At 40.6% G+C, this 22,192-nt stretch overlaps 2 protein-coding genes across 8 annotated transcripts in view; one reads left to right on the forward strand and one right to left on the reverse strand.

Annotated features, from left to right (window-relative positions):
• The window catches only part of pkd1a (polycystic kidney disease 1a), a 92,206-nt gene extending 72,397 nt beyond the window's left edge, over positions 1-19,809 (forward strand). The window contains exons 44-56 of one of the 2 annotated variants that reach the window (XM_085460039.1): positions 1,897-1,975; positions 2,067-2,182; positions 3,093-3,295; positions 5,881-6,075; positions 6,189-6,328; positions 6,684-6,814; positions 7,099-7,210; positions 7,590-7,715; positions 8,995-9,166; positions 9,257-9,547; positions 13,424-13,558; positions 16,056-16,379; positions 16,519-19,809. In XM_085460039.1, coding sequence (XP_085316165.1) covers positions 1,897-1,975; positions 2,067-2,182; positions 3,093-3,295; positions 5,881-6,075; positions 6,189-6,328; positions 6,684-6,814; positions 7,099-7,210; positions 7,590-7,715; positions 8,995-9,166; positions 9,257-9,547; positions 13,424-13,558; positions 16,056-16,379; positions 16,519-17,526 — 3,032 coding nt within the window. In that variant the 3' untranslated portion in view covers positions 17,527-19,809. The remainder of the gene's footprint in view (positions 1-1,896; positions 1,976-2,066; positions 2,183-3,092; positions 3,296-5,880; positions 6,076-6,188; positions 6,329-6,683; positions 6,815-7,098; positions 7,211-7,589; positions 7,716-8,994; positions 9,167-9,256; positions 9,548-13,423; positions 13,559-16,055; positions 16,380-16,518) is intronic. The other variant, XM_085460040.1, reaches the window with a different exon arrangement.
• A 640-nt stretch (positions 19,810-20,449) lies between these two features.
• tsc2 (TSC complex subunit 2) overlaps positions 20,450-22,192 on the reverse strand; it is a 33,634-nt gene continuing 31,891 nt past the window's right edge. For all 6 annotated transcript variants that reach the window (XM_085460042.1, XM_085460044.1, XM_085460043.1 and 3 more), the window contains 8 exons: positions 21,978-22,056; positions 21,820-21,906; positions 21,541-21,727; positions 21,298-21,437; positions 21,136-21,214; positions 20,954-21,045; positions 20,773-20,871; positions 20,450-20,681 (listed from right to left, as the gene is read on the reverse strand). In XM_085460042.1, the coding sequence (XP_085316168.1) occupies positions 20,523-20,681; positions 20,773-20,871; positions 20,954-21,045; positions 21,136-21,214; positions 21,298-21,437; positions 21,541-21,727; positions 21,820-21,906; positions 21,978-22,056 (922 nt within the window). In that variant the 3' untranslated portion in view covers positions 20,450-20,522. The remainder of the gene's footprint in view (positions 20,682-20,772; positions 20,872-20,953; positions 21,046-21,135; positions 21,215-21,297; positions 21,438-21,540; positions 21,728-21,819; positions 21,907-21,977; positions 22,057-22,192) is intronic.

A 22,192-nucleotide genomic window follows, 5' to 3' on the forward strand; every position in this document is an offset into this window, starting at 1 on the left:
TGGCCTGAGCTAAATGTGATGAAAGCAGATTTTCACTTGATGAATGTTGTGGAATTAAATGTACAGCAATATCTGCAGAAAATCTAAAGAAAGACAAACAATAAGGCTATAAAAGCAAATATTGCATTAAAAACTATAGTAGTAATGTCAGATTCATCTTTTTTGTTTTTCATTTCTTTTTAGGAAAATAAACTACACACAAAATGCACAATAAATAATCATTCATTTATTTTCATATAGTCTAACTGTTTTTGGACAGTAAGTTATTTTGGTGGTTTGTCTTTGCATCACACCACAGTGGATTTTATGCCCAAAAAATGAAGATGAGATTGAACTGCGGACTTTCAGTTTGAATTCAAGGGATTTAGGAAAAGTAATGCAATAGTTTTTATTTAAGAAATTAGAACATAATTTTAAAACACAAGGAGTGTTTTTGATTGTTGAATAAAAGCACTTTAGTTGACATCAAGAATCAGTGGACATCACCAAATGCGGTACAGTGGTCCCTCATTTATCGCGGGAGTTACGCTCTAAAAATAACCTGTGATAGGTGAAATTAAAGTAGCCAACTTTATTTTTTACAATTATTATAGAAGTTTTAAGGCTGTAAAATCCCTCACTAGTCACTACACACTTTAGACAGTTTTCTCAGACAGGCATGAACATTTTCACACTTTTCTCTCTTGTTTAAACAAGAAGCTCAAACCTTCATAGAAAAATAAGTCCAGTATTATAGAATGAAAACAAAGATCAAACCCTGTTTTCAGGTCCAGAACATGTTAATAGAGCAGCTGCCAGAGAATGCAACATTAATGATTCAATGGTACAGAAGTAGAGGAAGCAAGAAGAATGAGTTCAGTAAAGTTTGACTTATCTGACTGTTTTGTTTCTCACTTCAGAGCACAGTTTCAGTTTCAGCACTTCAGAGTCACACTGCTAGGGATCGAAGATTTATGTAAATTTGACAAGCTGAACACATTCTGTACTGTACAGGTGACACGGCACGGAGGAGATTAATTGACAATGGTCCACAGCCAAACAGGATGCAGAACACAATGCGCTGTTAAAAAAACCAACAACCCAAAAACATGCAAAATTCCACAAATAAAAAATCTGCGAAACAGCGAGGCCACGAAAAGTGAACCGCGTTATAGCGAGGGACTGTACTTCCTCCACTGTGATGCTCTGCCGGGGTTTTACTGCAGCCACCTAGACAAAATTAGAGAAGCAAGGCTAAGATTTGGACATGTACAGAGGAGGGACAGTGGATATACTAGAAAAATGTGTGTGTATGATGTATGAATATGGAGCTGCCAAACAAGGGGAAAAGAGGCCTCAGGAGAAGCATATGAAGAGGTTTGGTGCAACAAAGGAGGATCATACAGACCCTAAAGGAAGTAGAAACATTACATTTCAACATTACACTGAAAAACTACAAAATACCAATTCAATGCTTTGAATCAGCTTCAAGATATTCTGCTTGATTTGTCATGAAATAACAAGAAAACAGGCCATGAAACTGCTTCTTTTTGACTCTTTTTTGACTCTTGTAAAAATTGCTGTAATTCCTGAATAGTTCATGCAAATCTTCTTTAAAGCCCCTTGAATTAAAGATTAAAGTCACTTCAATCACAGATTGATTGTTTGGTTTAAAATCCTCGGAGGTAGTGCAGAGAGGCAGAATTACACAAATTGTGTCTGTAATCATAGAGCGCATCTTCAGTAGCGGTTTTCTGTCATAGCTGAGTAGTTGGATCGGTTATGACCATGTTAATAACTGAGAAAAGTTAACACGTTACATTTCAGAAACCCCAGAAAGACATGGCAGCGAGTTCGTTTAGTGACTGAATTTAATGAATGTGTATGATGATCCAGTTTCACACTGTCTTCTTATAGATGAAGATCTGATCAAGCACATACTGGCAGACGGACAGAACTTCTTTCCTCAGGCAGATGAAAGCGAGATGGCTGACCTGTAAGTTATATTCTGGACAAGGAATTCCCCAGAATCATTTGAGACCTGTGTAGATTCGCTTGATTTTGTGTTGCCACTGTTTGTGTCGCAGGTCGAGCATTTTTGAAGATAAGACTGAAGTGATTCTCCTGACAAAGCTGAATGACCCTCTTCTTCTGGAATCTGTGAGGCGGGACCCACCAAAGACAGCCTTCACCTCAAACACAGGTGTGTGTGCAGGCAGTTTGAATTATCTAGTAAAATTCAAATTTACTGATTAAACTTTGAAGAATTACAATTAGGAATGCACTAAACAGTCTCACCAAATTTTAAAGATTCATAGTTTATTCAGAAAATTATTCTCAAAATTAAATATTTTATTTGTAAAATACTGACTTGTAAAATAGAAATTAAGAGAAGGCAGACTTTTATAATAAATAGTACTACAGCCCAGGGAAAAATATGCAGATTTGATTTTTACATTTTGATTTGAACTGTCCCTTTAAAAGACCATCCAGATGTTATTTGCCCCCATAGATGTTCTATTTTTAAAGTTTCCTGCTGTCTCTTTGTTTAGATTAGTAAGAGAGGACACATAAATCACCTATCCAAGGGTTTTAGAAGGCTTATAACTCTCATTAGGTAAAGCAAAGTTTGGTGATTACTCTTAAAAAGAAAAAAGGCTGTTACTTTCACAGAGTAATCAGTCTTGTACTGCCAGATGTGTGACTGAGCCTTTATAGTTGTGCTTTGATGTGAAACCAGCGTGTGTGTGCATTGTGCTTTCGTTTTGCAGTCTCAATGTTTAATAAGTGACATATGTCCTTGGTTGCGATAGAAAAGGTAAATTGAAAAGGCATCAAACTTACAATGTCATTTATTCTTTCTCTGGAAACTTGATATATTTACTAATTACGTTACTAATCGAAAAGACTTTGAAGTCCTTGAAGACTCAAAGTCTCCAAGAACTCTGCTTTCTTTTGCAAAGTGCAAAATAACCTTCAAAGAGTCTAAAAGGATCATTAAAATGCTCGTTTTTTTCAGTTAAGTAGTTTTACGCTTAAATACTTCCTAAAGTTTTCAGTGCCTGATGATTTGTATTTGTTTTGTCTTTGGCACCGTATTCTTCTTTTCACAGTTGTAACAGATGTGTGTCGTCCAAGACGGTTTCCACCTTGGTGTGGACGTGCTGCCATGTGGGGCAGCTGGGCAGGAATCGCTCTGGCCAATGGTGTTTCAGTTTGGGCTGGCTATGGGTTCAGTCAGAATGTTGCCATGATGTGGTTAATCTCCTGCTTTGCTAGTTTCTTCTGCTCATTTCTACTGTTGGAGCCAATTAAGGTAAAGACACGTGGTTTTGCAAAGATTTCATAGTGTGTCTTTTGTCCTGTCTCAGCCTCTCCCTGGTTTTTCCAGAGGTTTCTTCCTGTTAAGAGTTTCTTTCTTCCCATTTTTTCCCAACTACAGTGGGGCAAAAAAGTATTTAGTCAGCCACCGATTGTGCAAGTTCCCCCACTTAAAATGATGACAGAGGTCAGTAATTTGCACCAGAGGTACACTTCAACTGTGAGAGACAGAATGTGAAAAAAAAATCCATGAATCCACATGGTAGGATTTGTAAAGAATTTATTCGTAAATCAGGGTGGAAAATAAGTATTTGGTCACCTCAAACAAGGAAAATCTCTGGCTCTCACAGACCTGTAACGTCTTCTGTAAGAAGCTTTTCTGTCCCCCACTCGTTACCTGTATGAATGGCACCTGTTTGAACTCATCATCTGTATAAAAGACACCTGTCCACAGCCTCAAACAGTCAGACTCCAAACTCCGCCATGGCCAAGACCAAAGAGCTTTCGAAGGACACCAGGAAAAGTATTGTAGACCTGCACCAGACTGGGAAGAGTGAATCTACAATAGGCAAGCAGCTTGGTGTGAAAAAATCAACTGTGGGAGCAATCATCAGAAAATGGAAGACATACAAGACCACTGATAATCTCCCTCGATCTGGGGCTCCACGCAAGATCTCATCCCGTGGGGTCAAAATGATCATGAGAACGGTGAGCAAAGATCCCAGAACCACACGGGGGGACCTGGTGAATGACCTGCAGAGAGCTGGGACCAAAGTAACAAAGGTCACCATCAGTAACACACTACAACGGCAGGGAATCAAATCCCGCAGTGCCAGACGTGTTCCGCTGCTGAAGCCAGTGCATGTCCAGGCCCATCTGAAGTCTGCCAGAGAGCACATGGATGATACAGCAGAGGATTGGGAGAATGTCATGTGGTCAGATGAAACCAAAGTAGAACTTTTTGGTATAAACTCAACTCGTCGTGTTTGGAGGAGGAAGAATACTGAGTTGCATCCCAAGAACACCATACCTACTGTGAAGCATGGGGGTGGAAACATCATGCTATGGGGCTGTTTTTCTGCCAAGGGGACAGGACGACTGATCCGTGTTAAGGACAGAATGAATGGGGCCATGTATCGTGAGATTTTGAGCCAAAACCTCCTTCCATCAGTGAGAACTTTGAAGATGAAACGAGGCTGGGTCTTCCAACATGACAATGATCCAAAACACACCGCCCGGGCAACAAAGGAGTGGCTCCGTAAGAAGCATTTGAAAGTCCTGGAGTGGCCTAGCCAGTCTCCAGACCTCAACCCCATAGAAAATCTGTGGCGGGAGTTGAAAGTCCGTGTTGCTCGGCGACAGCCCCAAAACATCACTGCTCTCGAGAAGATCTGCATGGAGGAATGGGCCAAAATACCAGCTACTGTGTGTGCAAACCTGGTAAAGACCTATAGTAAACGTTTGACCTCTGTTATTGCCAACAAAGGTTATGTTACAAAGTATTGAGTTGTATTTTTGTTATTGACCAAATACTTATTTTCCACCCTGATTTACGAATAAATTCTTTACAAATCCTACCATGTGGATTCATGGATTTTTTTTTCACATTCTGTCTCTCACAGTTGAAGTGTACCTCTGGTGCAAATTACTGACCTCTGTCATCATTTTAGGTGGGGGAACTTGCACAATCGGTGGCTGACTAAATACTTTTTTGCCCCATTGTACATGCCAAGTCACTGGAGTTGTTTGATTGTTGGGGTTTTCTCTGTATTATTGTATGTTCTTTAACTTACAATATAAAACTCTTGTTGTCATTTGGGCCTATATCAATTGAATTAAAGTGAAGTGACAAGATACAGTGCCCCTAAATGAAGACAGCAGCTCATACACTGTATAAAAGACAGATGTGGTCACCATGACATCAGCCATTATTTTGAAGAGTCCTTTGTGAAATCTCATTTTTAGTGTTTTGCTCACTGCTGTCTTGGTTTTTTTCTTGATCCAGAAGTACTTTATTTGGACGTGTTAGTCAAAGCACGCATGTCCTTAACTTTAGAGTATTTAAAGATGTTTTAAACATTTTTTCTTGCTTCAGTAATGTTGGGGGTTTTAACGTGGGCGTCTATGGGGATTGATTCGCTTTTAGAGCCAGTTTGGCTGCTTGAGGCTGTTTCATATATCTGCTGTGAATCTAAAAAGGCATACATTCACCACACCATCTTCAGAACCTGATAATGTTATGTTGTTACAGTACCATTAAGTGTCAAAAACACACTTAAAGCAGGGTTAGAGAATGTATTATTGCACCACTTTGGACCCTTAAAATGTTTGAGATGAGTTCAGAAAGGACAAGTTGATTGTTCCCACAAGATTTTTCTATATTTTCAATGTCTCAGACACCCATTTTCACTAAATTGCCATCTGGCTGTTGTTGTGTTAATAGTAGGTTGTCCAATGTTCCTTAGAGTGGATCGATTTGGACCACACATTTGACTTTGGGTTGAGTAAATGCAACATCAAAATTCTGGACTTTGAAATTGGTTGCCTAGCATAACAAGTTATCTGCCATGTGCCCCACAGGTGCTGTGTGAAGCAGTTTACTACGCACTGTGTGTGCGCCGGCTGCGTCCTGAGGACCAGGATGTGCTGGTGGAGTTCCCCAGGGTGGAGAGAGTGGTCCAGCGGGTACCGAGGGTGAGACCTCCACAGGGCTTTGCTCTGTCTCAGGCCCGACACCAGGCCCGCAAGGTCCACATGCTGCACACGATGCTGAAGGTCAGTGAAGAAGAGAATATAGTGGGTTAGAGAGAGATGATGCTGGAGTCTCCTTTCAATATTTAAATCTTTAAATGGTGATCAATAACAGAATTCTTTTCTCTTATTTTCAGAATTTTCTGGTCTATATGTTTTTCCTGTTGGTCGTTGTGCTTCTCAACTATTCCGACTCAGCCAAAGACACTCACAGCCTCAGGCTGCGCACTCAGCTGCAGCGAGCCCTACACACACCCGAGTACCACAACATCAGCAGGTATGAATGTACATGAATTAGAGCTGGAATATTTTCGTGGTTTAATGTTTCCAAAACCTTGTTGCTGCTCTCATTTGTAAAGGCTGACTTGCTCATAAGACTGTGAGAAGTCTTAGGAAGGATTTTATGGCAGCAGATTTTCTCTCAGGATTTCACCTGATTTTGTCATTTTCTTTAAAATAAAAGAGATCAGATGTGAAATTCTATCACAAACTACCTGTGCTCAGCTCTAGAGTGTCTTCTATTATAGTGTTAAGTCTTACTGAGTGGGCACGACCATCCTGTATGTTCCTCTTCAGCCTGTTTGTCCGCGTGGGACAAATAACCTTCCTTGTGTTTTTGGGGTTTTTTTTAGCCGAGAAGATGTTCTAGCGTGGCTGCATGACTCCATGTTGCCACGGCTCCTGGATGAGTCTGCCCTCTTGAGAGACACAGGAAGCGTGTTACTCGGCACATTGAGGCTCAGACAAATCCGTGACGCACAGGGTGAGATTTCTTTGTGGCCACTATCTTTACTGAGATGTGAACTTGTTTGGAGCTACATCAGAGCTCTTTGACAGAGCACATCTCAGACTTATTGAATCTATTTTTTGCTTCTTTGTGTAGCTTTCTTCAGTAGTACTACTGAGTCAGAGACATAATGTTTAATATTTCAGGATCCTGACTATTATCTGAATTGCGTTTTATGATTGCATTCTTTTTTTCTGGGTAAACTGATGAAATAAATGCAGATGGACGTCATTGTAATCTTTTCAAAACTTTTCCATTAGCAGATTCTCTTAGGTCAGAAAACACATCATCTTACTGGGGAAAGCACTTAGTCATATCTCCAAGTAAAGAAGAGGATAATAGTACAGTTTTTGGTGCCATGGATTCGGATTGGTAAGGAAATTATTGAAAACCTGCTTGTGTCTGTATGGCTATTAAAAGTTATTAACTATTGTTAATTTGCAGGTCATTGGTAACCTGTTTAGCGTTAGAGATAGACTAAGAGAAAACGGAAGATATTACTTTTCAGATAAAGTCTCATACATGCATTTTGGACTTGCAGATTTCTTATGAGCTTTTCCATTTGGCTATGCCAAATAGGCAAAAATCCATAAAAGGTGTAGATATGAACTCAAAATCTAATTCTAAATGGGTTGACGACAAGCTGGTGGATGTTAATGTTCTGCTTAGTTTTGTTTTTAACATCTGGCTTTCTTTGATGTCCCCTGTTCACTTCTTTCTCTTTTGTAATTTCTCCCACACGTTTTCCAAGGGTGTGGCGTTTGGATCGGATGGGGGTGTATAACAGCAGAGATGTGGTTCACCAGCTGAACAGAAGCCTGGAAGAAGCCGCCTCCTCCTTAAAGCAGCTGCAACAGCTGCACTGGCTCGACTCTAGGTAGTGATCATGTGAAGACATGACTACAGCAGTAGGACATGTAAAGTCTGAGTTACAGCAAAATAATTAAAACACATTTTCCTTTGTATTGTTCAGGACAGCACAGTGTTTTGCATTTTTTTAAACATGTACTCACACCAGTGGCTGTGGACTGAGCTGAGCCAGTTTGACCTGCAAAGTCCAGTTGGTTCAGTCCAGTAAACAGTTAAACATGCCATATTCTGGCCCACGTGGAGTTCACTTGGATGTTGGCATGCTGCACATCTGGTGTGTATGCCAACCTTGCCCAAGACCAAAAACAAATGCTTTCCGGTCCAGCGAAGGGTGAGATCATCTGGCAGTGAGGGAGTGAGAATATGACCTGAAAGAGGTCATGCTCATTGATTTCATTGACCAGGTTGTTCCAAAATTTAGGGGCAATTTGCAAGGTAGAAACTGGGTTCATGTTATTGTGCTAATAATTTCACAATGTTTGGAATCTAACACAACTGCGGCCTTTGCTTTAGAAATCTTGAGCGGAGGTTTACTGTCAGATCATGAGCTGTTTTCTCAATTTGCCCCGGAGCCTGCAGTAATTAAAGCACTGCACAATCAGTAAAACATGAAACATCAAAATAAGACACAGAAAACAATCCAGTGCTGAATGCACTGAGAATGTTGGCTAACATTTAACAACTGTTTCTAAGAATGATAACTCAGTAAAATTGCGTCAAATCATTTTTTGTTTGTACCCTTTATTTCTCATTTGAAATAAAACTTCCTGCCATAAATAAAATACAAGAGCAGTCTACATACCTCCTCCAAGGCAGAAGATCCCTTCAACGGACATGATTTCAGGCCCTGGTTCTGGTCTGCTTTGATATATTGATGATAATTTCTCAAAGACATTAAAATGTCCCCAAGTACTCACGCTTGGAAAACAAATCCTTCCAAAAAAAAAAATTATGGTCCCAGATCAATTCCAGAAGTTAATCACTTCTAAGTTGGGCCAAGACCCACATCTGGAAGAATTTTCATGTAAACCTGTCAATAATTGTTAGTGTCATTCTTCTAACAAACTAAACCTATAACATAATCAGCTCAACGAAGTATCAAAGTATCAAAACAGATACCTGACCGAAACTATGTGAAATATTTTGATGCTTGGTTAGAGCCCGATATATCAGTGGGGCCAGTAAATCAGAAATTTAAATGACCAAATACTGTTATCAGCTTAAATGTGGGCTCCTGATCTTATCATGTGCACTAACTGCGTGTTTTGTTGTGTTCATGTTCATAGGACTCGCGCCGTGTTTGTGGAATTCTCTCTCTATAACGTAAACACAAACCTGCTGGCCGTCTTTTCCTTCCTGTTTGAGTTCCCAGTCTCTGAGCGTGCCCAGTCCAGCTTTGACCTCATTGTTATCACATTGTGGCCAATCACAGGGCTGGACCTGCAGCTTCTTCTAATGGTAAACATTCCCATAACCATGAATCCTTGAACTACAGCTGTTTCGTTTTCCCTTTAGTATCATTTTTAAAATGGCACTTTGTGGTTCCAGATCATCCTCCTCGCCTTGGTGTTGTATTTCCTCGTTCGGGGCATATTGGGCTTCCTCAGAGAAGGCTATAGGTACCTGCTGTCAGCCTGGAGACTCCTGGGTATCTGTAAACTGTCTCTAGCAGCGTCTGTATTCGGAATACACCTGTGCCGCTGCATAATAGCTAAACAGCAATGGACATCATACCTGAAGCACCCTCGGGATACCTTCACAGATTTCTACCCCCTGGCCAGACAGACTCAGATGTACACCGTCATGTCTGCCTTGCTGTTGTTCATACTGGTACTCAAGGTAAGAAAGAAAGAGAGGAATCCAGGGTAATTTTACAAATATGTTGCATGTTGTTTATGACATTTTTGCTTGTATAACGATCTGGGAATGCGTTGAAGAGGAAAGAAACATTATTCACGTTTTAGAAAACAATTGTAATGATTTTGACTTCTTATTGACAACAAATCCAATCTAAGACCAAAAAGCAGCAATGAAATGAATCTAATATCAATAGGCAAGGCAAGGCAAGTTTATTTGTATAGCACAATTCAACAACAAGGTGATTCAAAGTGCTTTACAGAGACATTAGAAACAAGAACAAATAAAAAGCATGATTTAAAATTGAATAAAACAAGCAAATAAACTAACTAATTAACAAACAAACAAACAAACAAACAAACAAAAAACAGTATATAAAATCAAAACAGATAAAATCAGAACAGTAGATAAAATCAGTAGTTAAATGTAAGTTTTGAAATTTAAGCTTAAAGTGTGGATTTGGTGCTTTATTCAAATGCAGCTGAGAATAGGTGAGTCTTCAAACTGGATTTAAATAAACTGAGTGTTTCAGCTGATCTGAGGCTTTCTGGGAGTTTGTTCCAGATATAAGGAGCATAAAAGCTGAATGCAGCTTCTCCGTGTCTGGTTCTGACTCTGGGAACTGATAAAAGACCGGATCCAGATGACCTGAGGGATCTGGATGGTTCATACTGGGTCAGGAGGTCATTGATGTATTTTGGTCCTAAACCATTCAGAGCTTTATAGACCAGCATCAGAACTTTAAAGTCTATCCTCTGACGGACAGGCAGCCAGTGTAAGGACCTCAGAGCTGGACTGATGTGGTCCACTTTTTTGGTCTTAGTGAGGACTCGAGCAGCAGAGTTCTGAATGAGCTGTAGTTGTCTGACTGATTTTTTAGGTAGACCTGTAAAGATGCTGTTACAGTAATCAAGCCTACTAAAGATGAATGCATGGACTAGTTTTTCCAGGTCCTGTTGAGACATCAGATCTTTTATCCTTGATATATTCTTGAGGTGATAGTAAGCTGACTTTGTTATTGTCTTAATGTGTTTTTCTAAGTTTAGGTCTGCATCCATCACTACACCCAAATTTCTCGCCTGGTTTGTGGTTTTTAGGTGTATAGATTGAAGTTCTCTGGTGACCTGTAATCGTTTTTCTTTGGCGCCAAAGACTATTACCTCAGTTTTGTTTTTGTTTAGCTGGAGAAAATTGTGGCACAACCAGTCATTGATTTCCTCAATGCATTTACCAAGAGGGCCTCGGTCTCCTGGTGACATTGTGATATATATTTGTGTGTCATCTGCATAGCTGTGATAGTTTATTTTGTTGTTGTTTATAATCTGTGCCAGTGGGAGCATGTAGATGTTAAACAGAAGGGGTCCCAAGATGGAACCTTGGGGAACTCCACATGTGATACTTGTCTGCTCAGATGTGAAGTTACCTATTGATACAAAGTATTTCCTGTTTTCTACGTATGTTTTGAACCAGTTTAGTACAGTTCCTGAAAGACCTGTCCAGTTCTCCAGTCGTTTGAGTAATATGTTGTGGTCAACTGTATCAAATGCTGCACTGAGATCCAGTAAAACTAGGACTGACATTTTTCCACTGTCTGTATTCAGACATATGTCATTAAACACTTTGGTCAGAGCGGTTTCAGTGCTGTGGTTCTGTCTAAAACCTGACTGGAAGGCATCGTAGCAATTATTCTGTTTTAAGAAGTAACTGAGCTGTTGAGAAACTGCTTTTTCAATGATCTTACTTAAAAATGGGAGATTTCAGATCGGCCTGTAGTTGTTCATTTGTGTCTTGTCAAGATTGTCCTTTTTCAGTATAGGTTTGATTATTGTCTGTGGAAGCAATTATCACTATCGCTGTAGCGCTCCTTTGTTATCTCTGAAATAATTAAACACAGCATCAGTGTGTCGTTAAGTTGCTCTGGCTGACAGAGTCATTCTCACAGACACAATGCTGCTGTTGTAAATCTTCACTAATCAGCTAAGTCTGTGTTAATTCACAGCTAAAATAGTCCCAAACAAGCACACGGTTGATTATTAAAGATGAAGCGATGTTTGCTGAAAGCTGCAGGAAAATAAAGAGCGTATACATTTAACATTTGCGACGTCTTCATTACCAATCGATCTCTGTAACATCAAGGCCATTGTAGGTAAAGTTTTGTTTTTAAATGAGAAAAAACAAATAAAGTTCTGCTCATAAAGCTAACCAAAATAAAATAACCTATAATGGAAATACAGGAAATGTCTTGGTGTGTTTTAACCTCTGACAGTTTGTTCAGATTTATCAGCACATGTAACTTAAAGCCTGTGTTATACTCATTTGACAGTAGTGACGTCACAGTCACCGGGACGCACCACGATTTGGTGTCATTTTGGTTTCAGCTCTTATTTTTGTGACGTGGTTTGCCAGAGAGAAGACATTTCATTGACGTGTCAGCAGACATTTTCAGATTATCGAAAGTTTCTGAGAGACTGCAGAGAAGACGGCGTTCCCTCAAGCAGCAGTGGCGAAGCTATAGTGACATCACCACCATAAACTAGGCTTATGAGAAGAACTGATGCTTAGGTTTGAGACTCTAACAAATGAACCCAGTATTATCCATCTTCTGCTGCTTATTCTTATCAGGGTTGGAGGGGGGTGGAGCCTATCCCAGTGTCATAGGGCATATGGGCCTTGAATTGGCAACAGTCATAGGACAAGAGTTGGAGTACAGCCTGGATAAAAAAATAAAAAATGTATCCAACTCAATTTTTCAATTGTTTTGTGTCAACAATAGTTTAAATAGTCTTTAAATGTATAAATACAGTTCAAAGTGTGTGACAGATAAGATGCCTCACAAAGCGAAATAAGAAGGAACAAAAAGCATAACTAACAATATGCAATAATAAGCATATTCTTTTGCCCTTTTTATTTTTAAAGAGGCAAAACATGAATGTTAAAGTTGTTAAAGTAAACACAACTAAATCAAATCACTTTTTATTGTCACATCACATGTGCAGGTACATTGGTACAGCACATGTGAGTGAAATTCTTGTGTGCGAGCTTCACAAGCAACAGAGTTGTGCAAAATACAATAATGTAAACAAGCAAAATACAAGAATGGCTACATCTGAAACTAATAAATATATTTATTAGTTTCTGCCCATATATCTAAATGGAAGTAAGCTGAAGCAGTTAAGCTTAATTTTTGTTGTTGCTTTGTGATGGCTGTTTAAATCCATTAATTAGGTTGTTTTTGATTGGCAGTGATCAATGCAGTGGGCCACATTCATAAACACAACATATACACAAAACTGTGCTTAAACCACAAATCAAAGTTTTGCATAAACCCAGAATCTGTATTTTCTTACAGTACAAATTTAGAACTCTGACCGTGTGTACGCACTAAGAATGAGGCTGGCTTAGAAAATGTAAACATCTTTAAAAGAAATGCGTATTATTTCCAGTTTTCCAGACTAAAAGAAACAAAAAGAATGCTTATAGAACTGCGTAAGTAAGCAAAGAGCTTTTAAATTAAATGTAAAGAACAAAATAGTGTCTGATAAACTGTAGGCTGAAGCCGGAGCTCAATGTGGAAACACTTCTTACATAACATATTTTATTAGGAAGCTCTTTTTCTCAATATTTTATTAATTTGCTGGTACTTTTGCATTCGCCCTTATTTTGTGAGAAAGGTACGACTGTTTCTACACACATATTATATTACAAACTCAAAATGGCTCCAAACGTGTTTGTGATGGAGAAACATTTGTGTCCTTTGGCTAAATTAGATTTAATTACAAGATAACTTTTTTTTTCCAAACACATATTTTTGCTTTCTGTTTCCCTGCTCTCCCTCTCTCTGTGTCCTTGCTCATGCAGGCGTCCCACCAGTTGCGGTTTCTCCGTGAGTGGGCCGTATTTGGCAGAGCTCTGCGGCGCTCAGTCTGGGAGCTGCTGGGAGTTGCTCTGGCGTTACTGCTGTTGGTGCTGGCTTACTCACACACGGGACACCTGGTCAGTTTTTTCTCTTCTCTGTTCATTCTGTTTTTCTCTGGCTCGGCTTCTCCCCCGCACACACATGTGCGCACACCAAATAAACTGTAAATTCAGTCCACATTGTCTCAGCACATAACCTTGTCAAAGTGTGTCCACCCACGAGGTTGTTCAGTTTACTTGTTTTTGGTCTGTTCACTTTCATTGTCATGGCTACAGTTCACTTTCTTTAGAGAATATCAAATAAACCTGCTCTTTTGCACAGATTGCATAATACAGCTTTGCTCTTATTGTTACACCATGAAAGCATCTGTGCTTCCTTGCTGCCAAACAGCTTTACTGAACGAGAACATTATGACAATAGCATTTATTCAATATTTGAATCATTTATTCAAACCAGCACGGAATAAATAATGACCTGCAGAATGTCTCTGCTGTGTAAATGGCATCGCTTCATCCAACAGACTTTTAACTGTTCTTTATTTAGACATTATGTTCCCTTCAATTCTTTTTTTTAGAGAGCCCTTCAGAACTGGAGTATAATTGTGTTTCATGACATTTCCAGATGATAGAAGAGTAAGATGATTAATAATATTTAAGAAAAGAGCCAAAAACTGCCAAACTATTAAGCTCTTTTGTGGAGCACAGCTATACAAATTAACATCATTTACACTCTTGCCAAACAAACTTGCAACTACTGATGAAGTCTGTCAACATCTGTTAAATGCTTTGAACTTCACAGTTTAACGGTCTCTGGCCACATTCCTACTAGGTGTGCCAGTAGTTTTACATCAACCAGCAATCACTGCTTTGGCAGGTGAGAAGAGGGCCACAGCAATACAAATAGACTAAGACAGTTCACAACAAGCCATCCAAGAGTATTTGTGTAATTACTCATGCTGCTAGAAGCATGGACTGTATATAAAAGATCGATTAGCTTAAGGGTCTGAAAAGTGAAGCCACTGCAGAAGTACCGTATGCCTACATTCTTCTTAATGAAGTCTGTGTTAAAATAACCGTTTGGCTCAAAAATGTGGTTGGATGCCATGGCATGACTGTTGCGGCTCCTCCAACCTATGGCCGCGGCAGGCTAAACATGAGGACACAGATGACGCGCAACAACAAACGCATAAAATACACTTCTGTACCATTTGCTCCTTTTATTCCACATGCAACTGTCCAATATATAAATCAGCACATGGGATTAACTATTAGACAAATGCACAGATTGCACAAACAAATAACTGTACTAATTACAATGCCAACTTACAATTTGGCCTATGGCATCAATTAGTGCACAAATATACAAAAACCATCAAGTTACAGTCAAAATACATCAAAATCATTCAAGCTGCGCTCAACAGAAAGTTTTGCCTCATGCTCACCCGACCTTTCTGCTCATCAACATCAGGTGCCGTGAACAGGTGAGTGCAACCACATTTATCATCTACCACACCCATGAGACACGCCCCACACCCGTGCACCAATACAGTGAGTCCATTTAAACCAACCCACTTAGTCAAAAAGGAACAACTCATATGGCTCCTACAATGACCATAGTTATTGAAAAGGTGTGCAGTTATCTTGCACTCTTGTTGCTTTTGAAAGAGTGACTTTGGGTACAGACCAGATCTGCGACCACTCACAGTTGGGTTCACAGGGCCTTTGGTGTGTCAAGACTGTGTTAAAACAGCAGTAAGATGGAGTTGGTTTGCTATCAGTTTGTGTTTGATTGAGGTCATAAAATTTACATGGAATCTGTTTGTGATGATGTGGCAGTTCACTGAATAGTACAAATCTGCCCAAAAAAAAATCACTGGCTGCCTTCTTCCACCCCTGGAGGCCATTGCCAGCTCCTCCTGCCCATGGGCCATCACAGGTGACCCCTTGCATCCCATCCGCTGAGGTCAATCAGGTGCCAGACCTCCAGATTCACAACCAGCTTCTTCCCCTGGGCCATTCAGACACACACGCACACACCCACCCTACCAATCTGAGCCATAGTCCGAGTAACCCTTATCACTCAGACACGGCCTCTATTTACATCAAGTCGTTTGCACTACTTCTAAGCACTTTGCAACCCCTCCTCTATTGTGTGCCTTGCTCTTGTTTAGTATATATTTCTCCTGTTTGTTATTTGTTCCTGCCATCTTACTATTTCAGTTTTATTCTTGCACAACTAGTGTGGAGCACCCACAATTTCATTGTACATGTGACAATAAAGGGCTATTCTATTCTATTGTCATCTCAAATTCATATTGAATATTTACATTCAGAATCAGACAGAACCTCATAGATTTGAAATAAAAATTTTATATAGGGATATAACCGAAATACAACCAGCTGGTAACCGGTTGGTTTGAGTTCCCTATTCCAAAAAGATGCATTGCCTACCACTCATCATGTGCCCATCACATGATCAGTAGCTTTTCCTCATACTGCATCAGTAATGTTTACATTTATTATTTTTCAAATATTGTCTTAGAATTGATAAAAAGGAAACTTTTTTCCATTCCAGCTCTTCCACTCTGTGTTGGACGGCTACAGCAATGTGATCTCAGCCAGTCTGTCCTTACTGGGTTCCGGTTGGTGTGGCTTGTTGTCATGGCGTCCTGCCTGGATAATTACTGGTCCCAGCACTTTCTCTGCACTGCTGTTCCACATAAGCTTTGCTATATTTCGCCTGGTGTTGCTGTGGTTGGTCACTTCTGTTTTACTGAGGAACTACCGGCGTGCACGGGCAGAACTATACCGCCCAGCAGTGGATCTGCAAGACTACGAGATGGTCGAACTGTTCCTCAGAAGACTCAAAATGTGGATGGGACTCAGTCGGGCCAAAGAGGTACAAATTCTAATTCATATCTGTTAAGGACAATTTTTGTTGCTTTATTTATAGATTAACTTTTTCCATATATACTATTGGAACAAAACAAAATCTGAATGCTTTACCCAAAATCGTATCCTGTGTTTTTTCTCCTTAGTTTCGCCACAAAGTGCGTTTCGAAGGTATGGAGCTCCCACCGTCCCGTTCATCCTCGACCAGCGACTGCAAGTCCCTGTGCTTGCCTCCTCTGGACAGTCCAGACTCCCCACCTACCCCAGACAGTGTTGATGCTGGCTCTGAGGCCTCGTGGCGTCCAGCGTCTTCCAGCCCCTGCAGCCTCACAGAAGCCCCGGGTATCGGCCTGGGACTTGGCTTGGGGCTTGGATTGGGCCTTGGCCCAGGAGTGGTGGTGGGAGGTAACAGCTGGAGAGAGAGAGCAGAGACGGAAGCTTCTCTGAGGAGACTCCTCCCCACCCTGGATGCTCTGCTGCAACAGCTTGACCGTGTCACTGTGACGACAGAGGATCTGTACCACATTGAGTGTAAACTGGAGCGAGCCCAAAGGAAAAGGAGGCGTAGAGGGAGGGAGAGAGATGATGGAGTTAAGGGATGTAGGAGCGAAGGGGGACAGAGAGGGGAAGGGGAAGCCTGGAAAGAACAAAAGCGTGGCAAGGAAAAGAACAAAGGGAGCAGGAAGGGGAAAAAGGTAGATAAAAGTGAACTTCCAAAAGAATGTGGGAGCAGTGCTGCCATCCCCAAAAAGACTCCTGTAGCTACACCCGTTCCCTTTTTGAAGCCCCGACCCTCCTCTGCTTCCACAAACCCCCCTGTTCCCCAGTTGTCTGCCAAACCTTCAATCAGTGTGCCTCCACCCACACCAGTCACAGATAAGTCCTCCGATTCTTCCTCTCTCCCCCTGTCATCAGCAAACACATCATCTTCCCATGTCCCGCCACCAAAAACACCTACAGCTCTTCCATCCACCCGTGCACCCACCCCTTCCCTGCCATCTACGCCCATTACACGCAACTGGGATCTTCCTGCAGAGAGAGAGACCCTCCCTTCCTCAAGCCTGTTCAACCACCCAGCTCACACAACCACGATCCCTACACGCAAACGGAAACGCAAACCCCCATCCCTCAAAAACAAAGTGCACCCAACTTAGATAAATATGAGCAGATCGAATGAAAGAAGTGAAAGGTGGAGAAAAAGGATGTGCACTTAAAATGATGGGTTAAGGACGAGAGGAGGCGCTCATGGGCAGCAGGTTTTGTCTTCAGATGCCACTCTCTAAACCCAAGGAAAGGACAGAAACTAATAGATGTGAAAGTACAAGGATGAGCTACAGGAAAGAATCAAGAAGGATCAAACAAGGAGTTTGGGGTACTGAAAGACAAAAAGAGCAATAAAATAAGACTTTGCAGGTTTATAAGCAGTGATCCGTCTCAATCCCGACTCAGTTCTCAAGGTGCAGGTCACCAGATGCTAGCTGAGCTGGTTAAGGGGACATAAAGTCAGCAGTGAAACCAAGAAGTTCCTTTCATTGTTTTCCCCGGACCAAAACTGCCCCCTGATCCCATGTGACCCTGGAGGTTACCTGGGGTCGTTGACAGGAGCGCAGAAAAGTGCTCACCATAAGACTCAATGAACTGAAAGCATTCTATGCAATCAGACTTTTGTGTATCTCAGAAAGAACGTGTGATTTCTCAATTATGTTACCTGTCTACATACTGTTACGTTTTCTATTTTTGGTCACCATGGGTACCTGTGGCCTGTCCCAAATTTGCATGCAGGCGCACACAGATATACGCACATGCAGGTGTACACATGTGTAGAAATAACACTGTAGACAACATATCAGCAAATAGGAACGTGTGGTACACTTCAGCCCACTGGGTTACAGGTGAAAACACACACACACACATACATGCATGCACGCACACACACACACAGACATAATGCTGTTGGGATTCCAGCAGCCAGTTATTCAGGGCGCAAATATATCCCTCCTCTCCAGAGATGATTGGAGAGACTGAAGATAAGAGAGATGAAGTCAGAGGAGCCAATGACAAGGAGGTGTAGCAAGTGAAAAGCAAGGTTAGTGTGAAGAAAATGATACTGAACAGATAAGTCTAATTGTAGACAAGGAAACAGACAATACTGAGCATTTACACATGTTCTCCCATTATAAAGCTATAATGACTCCCAGTCTGATTATCTTTCCTAATTGTTTATTTTTTGTTGTGTTTTGTTCCATATGGAAGCAATTTAAAAGCACTTTTGTTCTGAAGTATTGTTTTGTTTTTGTAATGAGGTGTGGTTTAAATAATAAGCTTGGTATCCAAACCAATAGAGAAAGCTTCACTCATACTGTATCTTAATTATAAACATTGCCAAAGCTTTTGTATCATTTATGCATCCTGGGATTTTAACCACACCAGTTAAATAATTCATTCATTCTTGTACTTGCACTTTATTCTTTAATGGAGCTGATATCAAACCCCATATTTAACTCTCATGTGTCAAGTCATGCCTTTACAGCAACATTATAGAAACGTCCTAGTAAGTATTATCAAAGTAATCAAGCAGTAGCTTGCAGTTGTTTGTACTTTTGTTTGCTCTTTGTGGTGATGATGTTTTTGCCTTATTTTGTTCAACATGCGCACTTCTTGTGTCCAGCGGGCAGATCTCAGGGAACCCAACCTTTTCTTAAAACCTGTAAGGAAGTCCAGGAAAAACAAAAGCTGATATGTAGAAGTTAAACTATGCAACTATGGTCAACATGACCCCTGCTCCCTCCCTCCCTTTTCTCAGCAAGGCTCTAGAAGTTGTACATCATCGAATTTGCCTTGGATTTAATTAAAATATATAACGTTAAAAAGGTACTTATAGCCATGTCAGTTTAATTTAGCCTACATCTTTTCCCCTCTGTTTTCATACAAAACACCACGGTTAAAGAGCATAAAACAAACTTACAGGTGCTCTTAAAAAGAAATTAAAAAGGGAACTTTTCTTCTTCTGTGCGTGTACATTTCTGTATATATTAGCGCTTTATGATGTATATTTTTGCTTTTCATGATCAGTCATTTTTGTGCTGCAGCAACGTACACATAGGTCGAGCACTGGTGTTGCAAACTTCAGAGTTTTATGTTCCACTGGTGTAATCAAAGTACTACAGCCAAAGCTTCTAATCAGTTTACTCTTTGACGGCGAATAGAAAACCCCAAACAGCACAGCAGTCGGCAGTTCCCACCTCCACCAGCATTATATTCCTGCTCTGCGTGTAACAGTTTAGTGCCAAAGCTCACCGTTGTCTTCTGTTGTAAAATGCATTTTGTTTAAAGCAGCGTTAAAGATTTGTCTGTATGCTCTTGTTTGTATTTTGCAGTTGTCGCACTTCTTATGCTTTTGCACTTGACAAAGTCAAATAAAGAATTTGACAGCTGAACTTCTTGCAAAATGAAAAAAAAAATTTTTAAAATGTCAAATGCTAGCTTAAGTACTTGGTTTCCACCCTGTAGGTAATGCAGTACGTTCAGATTTGCTGATAAATTAGCCGCAATGTTTGGTACTTGTCGATGCCAATCCTATAGTCAGTGTGTAGGTTGAAAAGTTGAAGAAGAGAAAAAAAAAAGTTTCTTATTTACAAATCCAGGAGTTACATAAACAACAGTAACAGTTTATCATGTTTATAGTGTCTAAAATTCACTCTGTCTCTGGCCTTCACTAACTCCTGGGAAAATTTTCTGGAACAAATTTCTCCCTTTGTCTTTTGTGTACGAAGGATTTTTCTGTTCTCACTAAAAACAGCTCCCCGCTGTTGCTGAAAACAGCTCCCTTAGAGAAGTGAGACTGACCCAAAGCAGTAGAACAGCTGGACAGTCATCTAAACAATGGGCAGAAACTCACTACAGGGTACTCCAACGCTGAGGGGGGACAGCTGATTCATGAGTAAACTCTTTTACATTACCATTAGGTATATTGTTAGAAAAATAATTATACCTGCTTTGACTCAGACTTAAGAATGCTCAAAGGTGCATTTGGGCTTTCATTCCTTCTTTGTGGATCAAAAATGAGCACAATGCCACTTTAAGTTTTTAGTTTGTTTTATTCACTTCATATACTTTTGTCTCGTCTTTTGTTTAATTTCTCGACAAGAAATTAAACAAAATCTGTGAAATCGTCTACAGTGGACACCAGTCGTTTTCGTTGTCCGGTGGCTTCCACATTTGTTGGAGCACTGCTCTGTGACAAAGGTTTGCTCTGCCCTTGGGTCAGTGAAATCCCGGGAGTTGAGCGAGACTGGATGGCTTCTTGAGCCTAAGTTATAGCAATGAGGTAAAACGGGTTGAAATTAGAGAAATTAAGTGCAAGTAGTGGTGATGAGGAAGACTTTGTATGTTGGTCTTACCCTGGTCCTGATCCTCTTGATGTGTCGTAACCTTGCTAGCCACTTAGAGGCGTATGCGTCAGAGGGGTTAGCTCTGTACTGGTGCACCAAAGAGGCCATCTGAGGAGAGAGAGACGAGTCGAGAATGTGTGTCACCTCTGCAAAGTGTGTTTGACTAGATGTAAGAAGATAAAAGACTTACATTTGCATGCAGAGCCATCTGCCTGACTAACAGGGGAAGGTTTCGATCTGAAACAATTTTTGCCACCGTTGTGTCTACTAATCCCTCGAGGTCTGAAAGAGGGTATATAGAAGAACTCATTAAAGCTAAACAAAGCTGACAAAAATGAAGAACAGGATCCGAAAAAGAAGTGATTAGCTCACCTTTGCGGCACTGGAGGGTAACGAGGTTACATTCATAATCCAGTGGTTTTATAATGACTTCGACAAAATTAAACTGACCCTAAAGGAAGGGAAAATGGGCATTAAAGGACAGAATATCAACAGCAAATTTCAGATTCTTTTACTGTGCTCGTGTGTGTCTACCTTAATTGTGCCCAGTTTGTACTCCTCTCCAGAGTCATTGTACACCACCATGACAAAATCGTTGCCAATGTGTCGCTTTTTGTTGCAGCAACCCTTGTCGCTCTCCCTGTTTGGCATCAGTGTGGCTATGTGAAAGATAGCTGCAGGGACACAATTTCATTTATAATATGCAAATTACAGACTGGCTGTAAAGAAAAAATAAATATATACTGTATGTGTGTTTTTCCTGACACACACACACACCCTGCATGATGTCGTCATGCCAGCAGTAGGTGAACTCTCCATCATCTCCATACTGGTCAAGCCCTCCAAGAAAAATCTGGTCTGGATCGCAGTCTTTCAGATGGATTAATTTGCCAAGACCTGTGAGGAAAGAGGCGTAGCGGTTCGAACCGTACTCGTTCGACAAGATGGCGACTTCATTGTTAACCTAAAGAAAGTGAAGAGGATCAAGACATTAAGCCAGAAAATATAGAAATTATACGGCAGTGATTAGCAAAACTACAGTCAGCACATCCTCACCTGACCAGCTCCTACAAACACCACCCCAATTTTATGGGTGTCATAAGGGGGCATTTGGTCCAGAACCTTTACTGCACGGTCAATCACCTACGACAGAAAACACAATGTAAACCACGCCGTATGATCCAGAAGAAGGTGTAGGAGAGAATTCAGGTTACCTGAGTTTTGGGCAGCAGAAGTGGCTTGTTGGCTTCATTCCCAAAGAAAGGAGAGTGGTAGAGCTGCAGAAACACAAAGCTAGAAGATATAAGAAGAAAGAAAGTCAGTTTAGACACATGGATATGTAAATTAAAGGCAATCTACTTTCATTGAACCTCATGTTTACTGGTCAACAGAACCTGGACTACAAACACAATTTAAGGAACCAAATAAA

The sequence above is a fragment of the Copadichromis virginalis genome, linkage group LG6 (genome assembly GCF_057382275.1).
Source record: "Copadichromis virginalis isolate Kocher_CV1m ecotype Utaka linkage group LG6, C_Virginalis_male_GT1.1, whole genome shotgun sequence".
Taxonomy (NCBI): Eukaryota; Metazoa; Chordata; class Actinopteri; order Cichliformes; family Cichlidae; genus Copadichromis; species Copadichromis virginalis.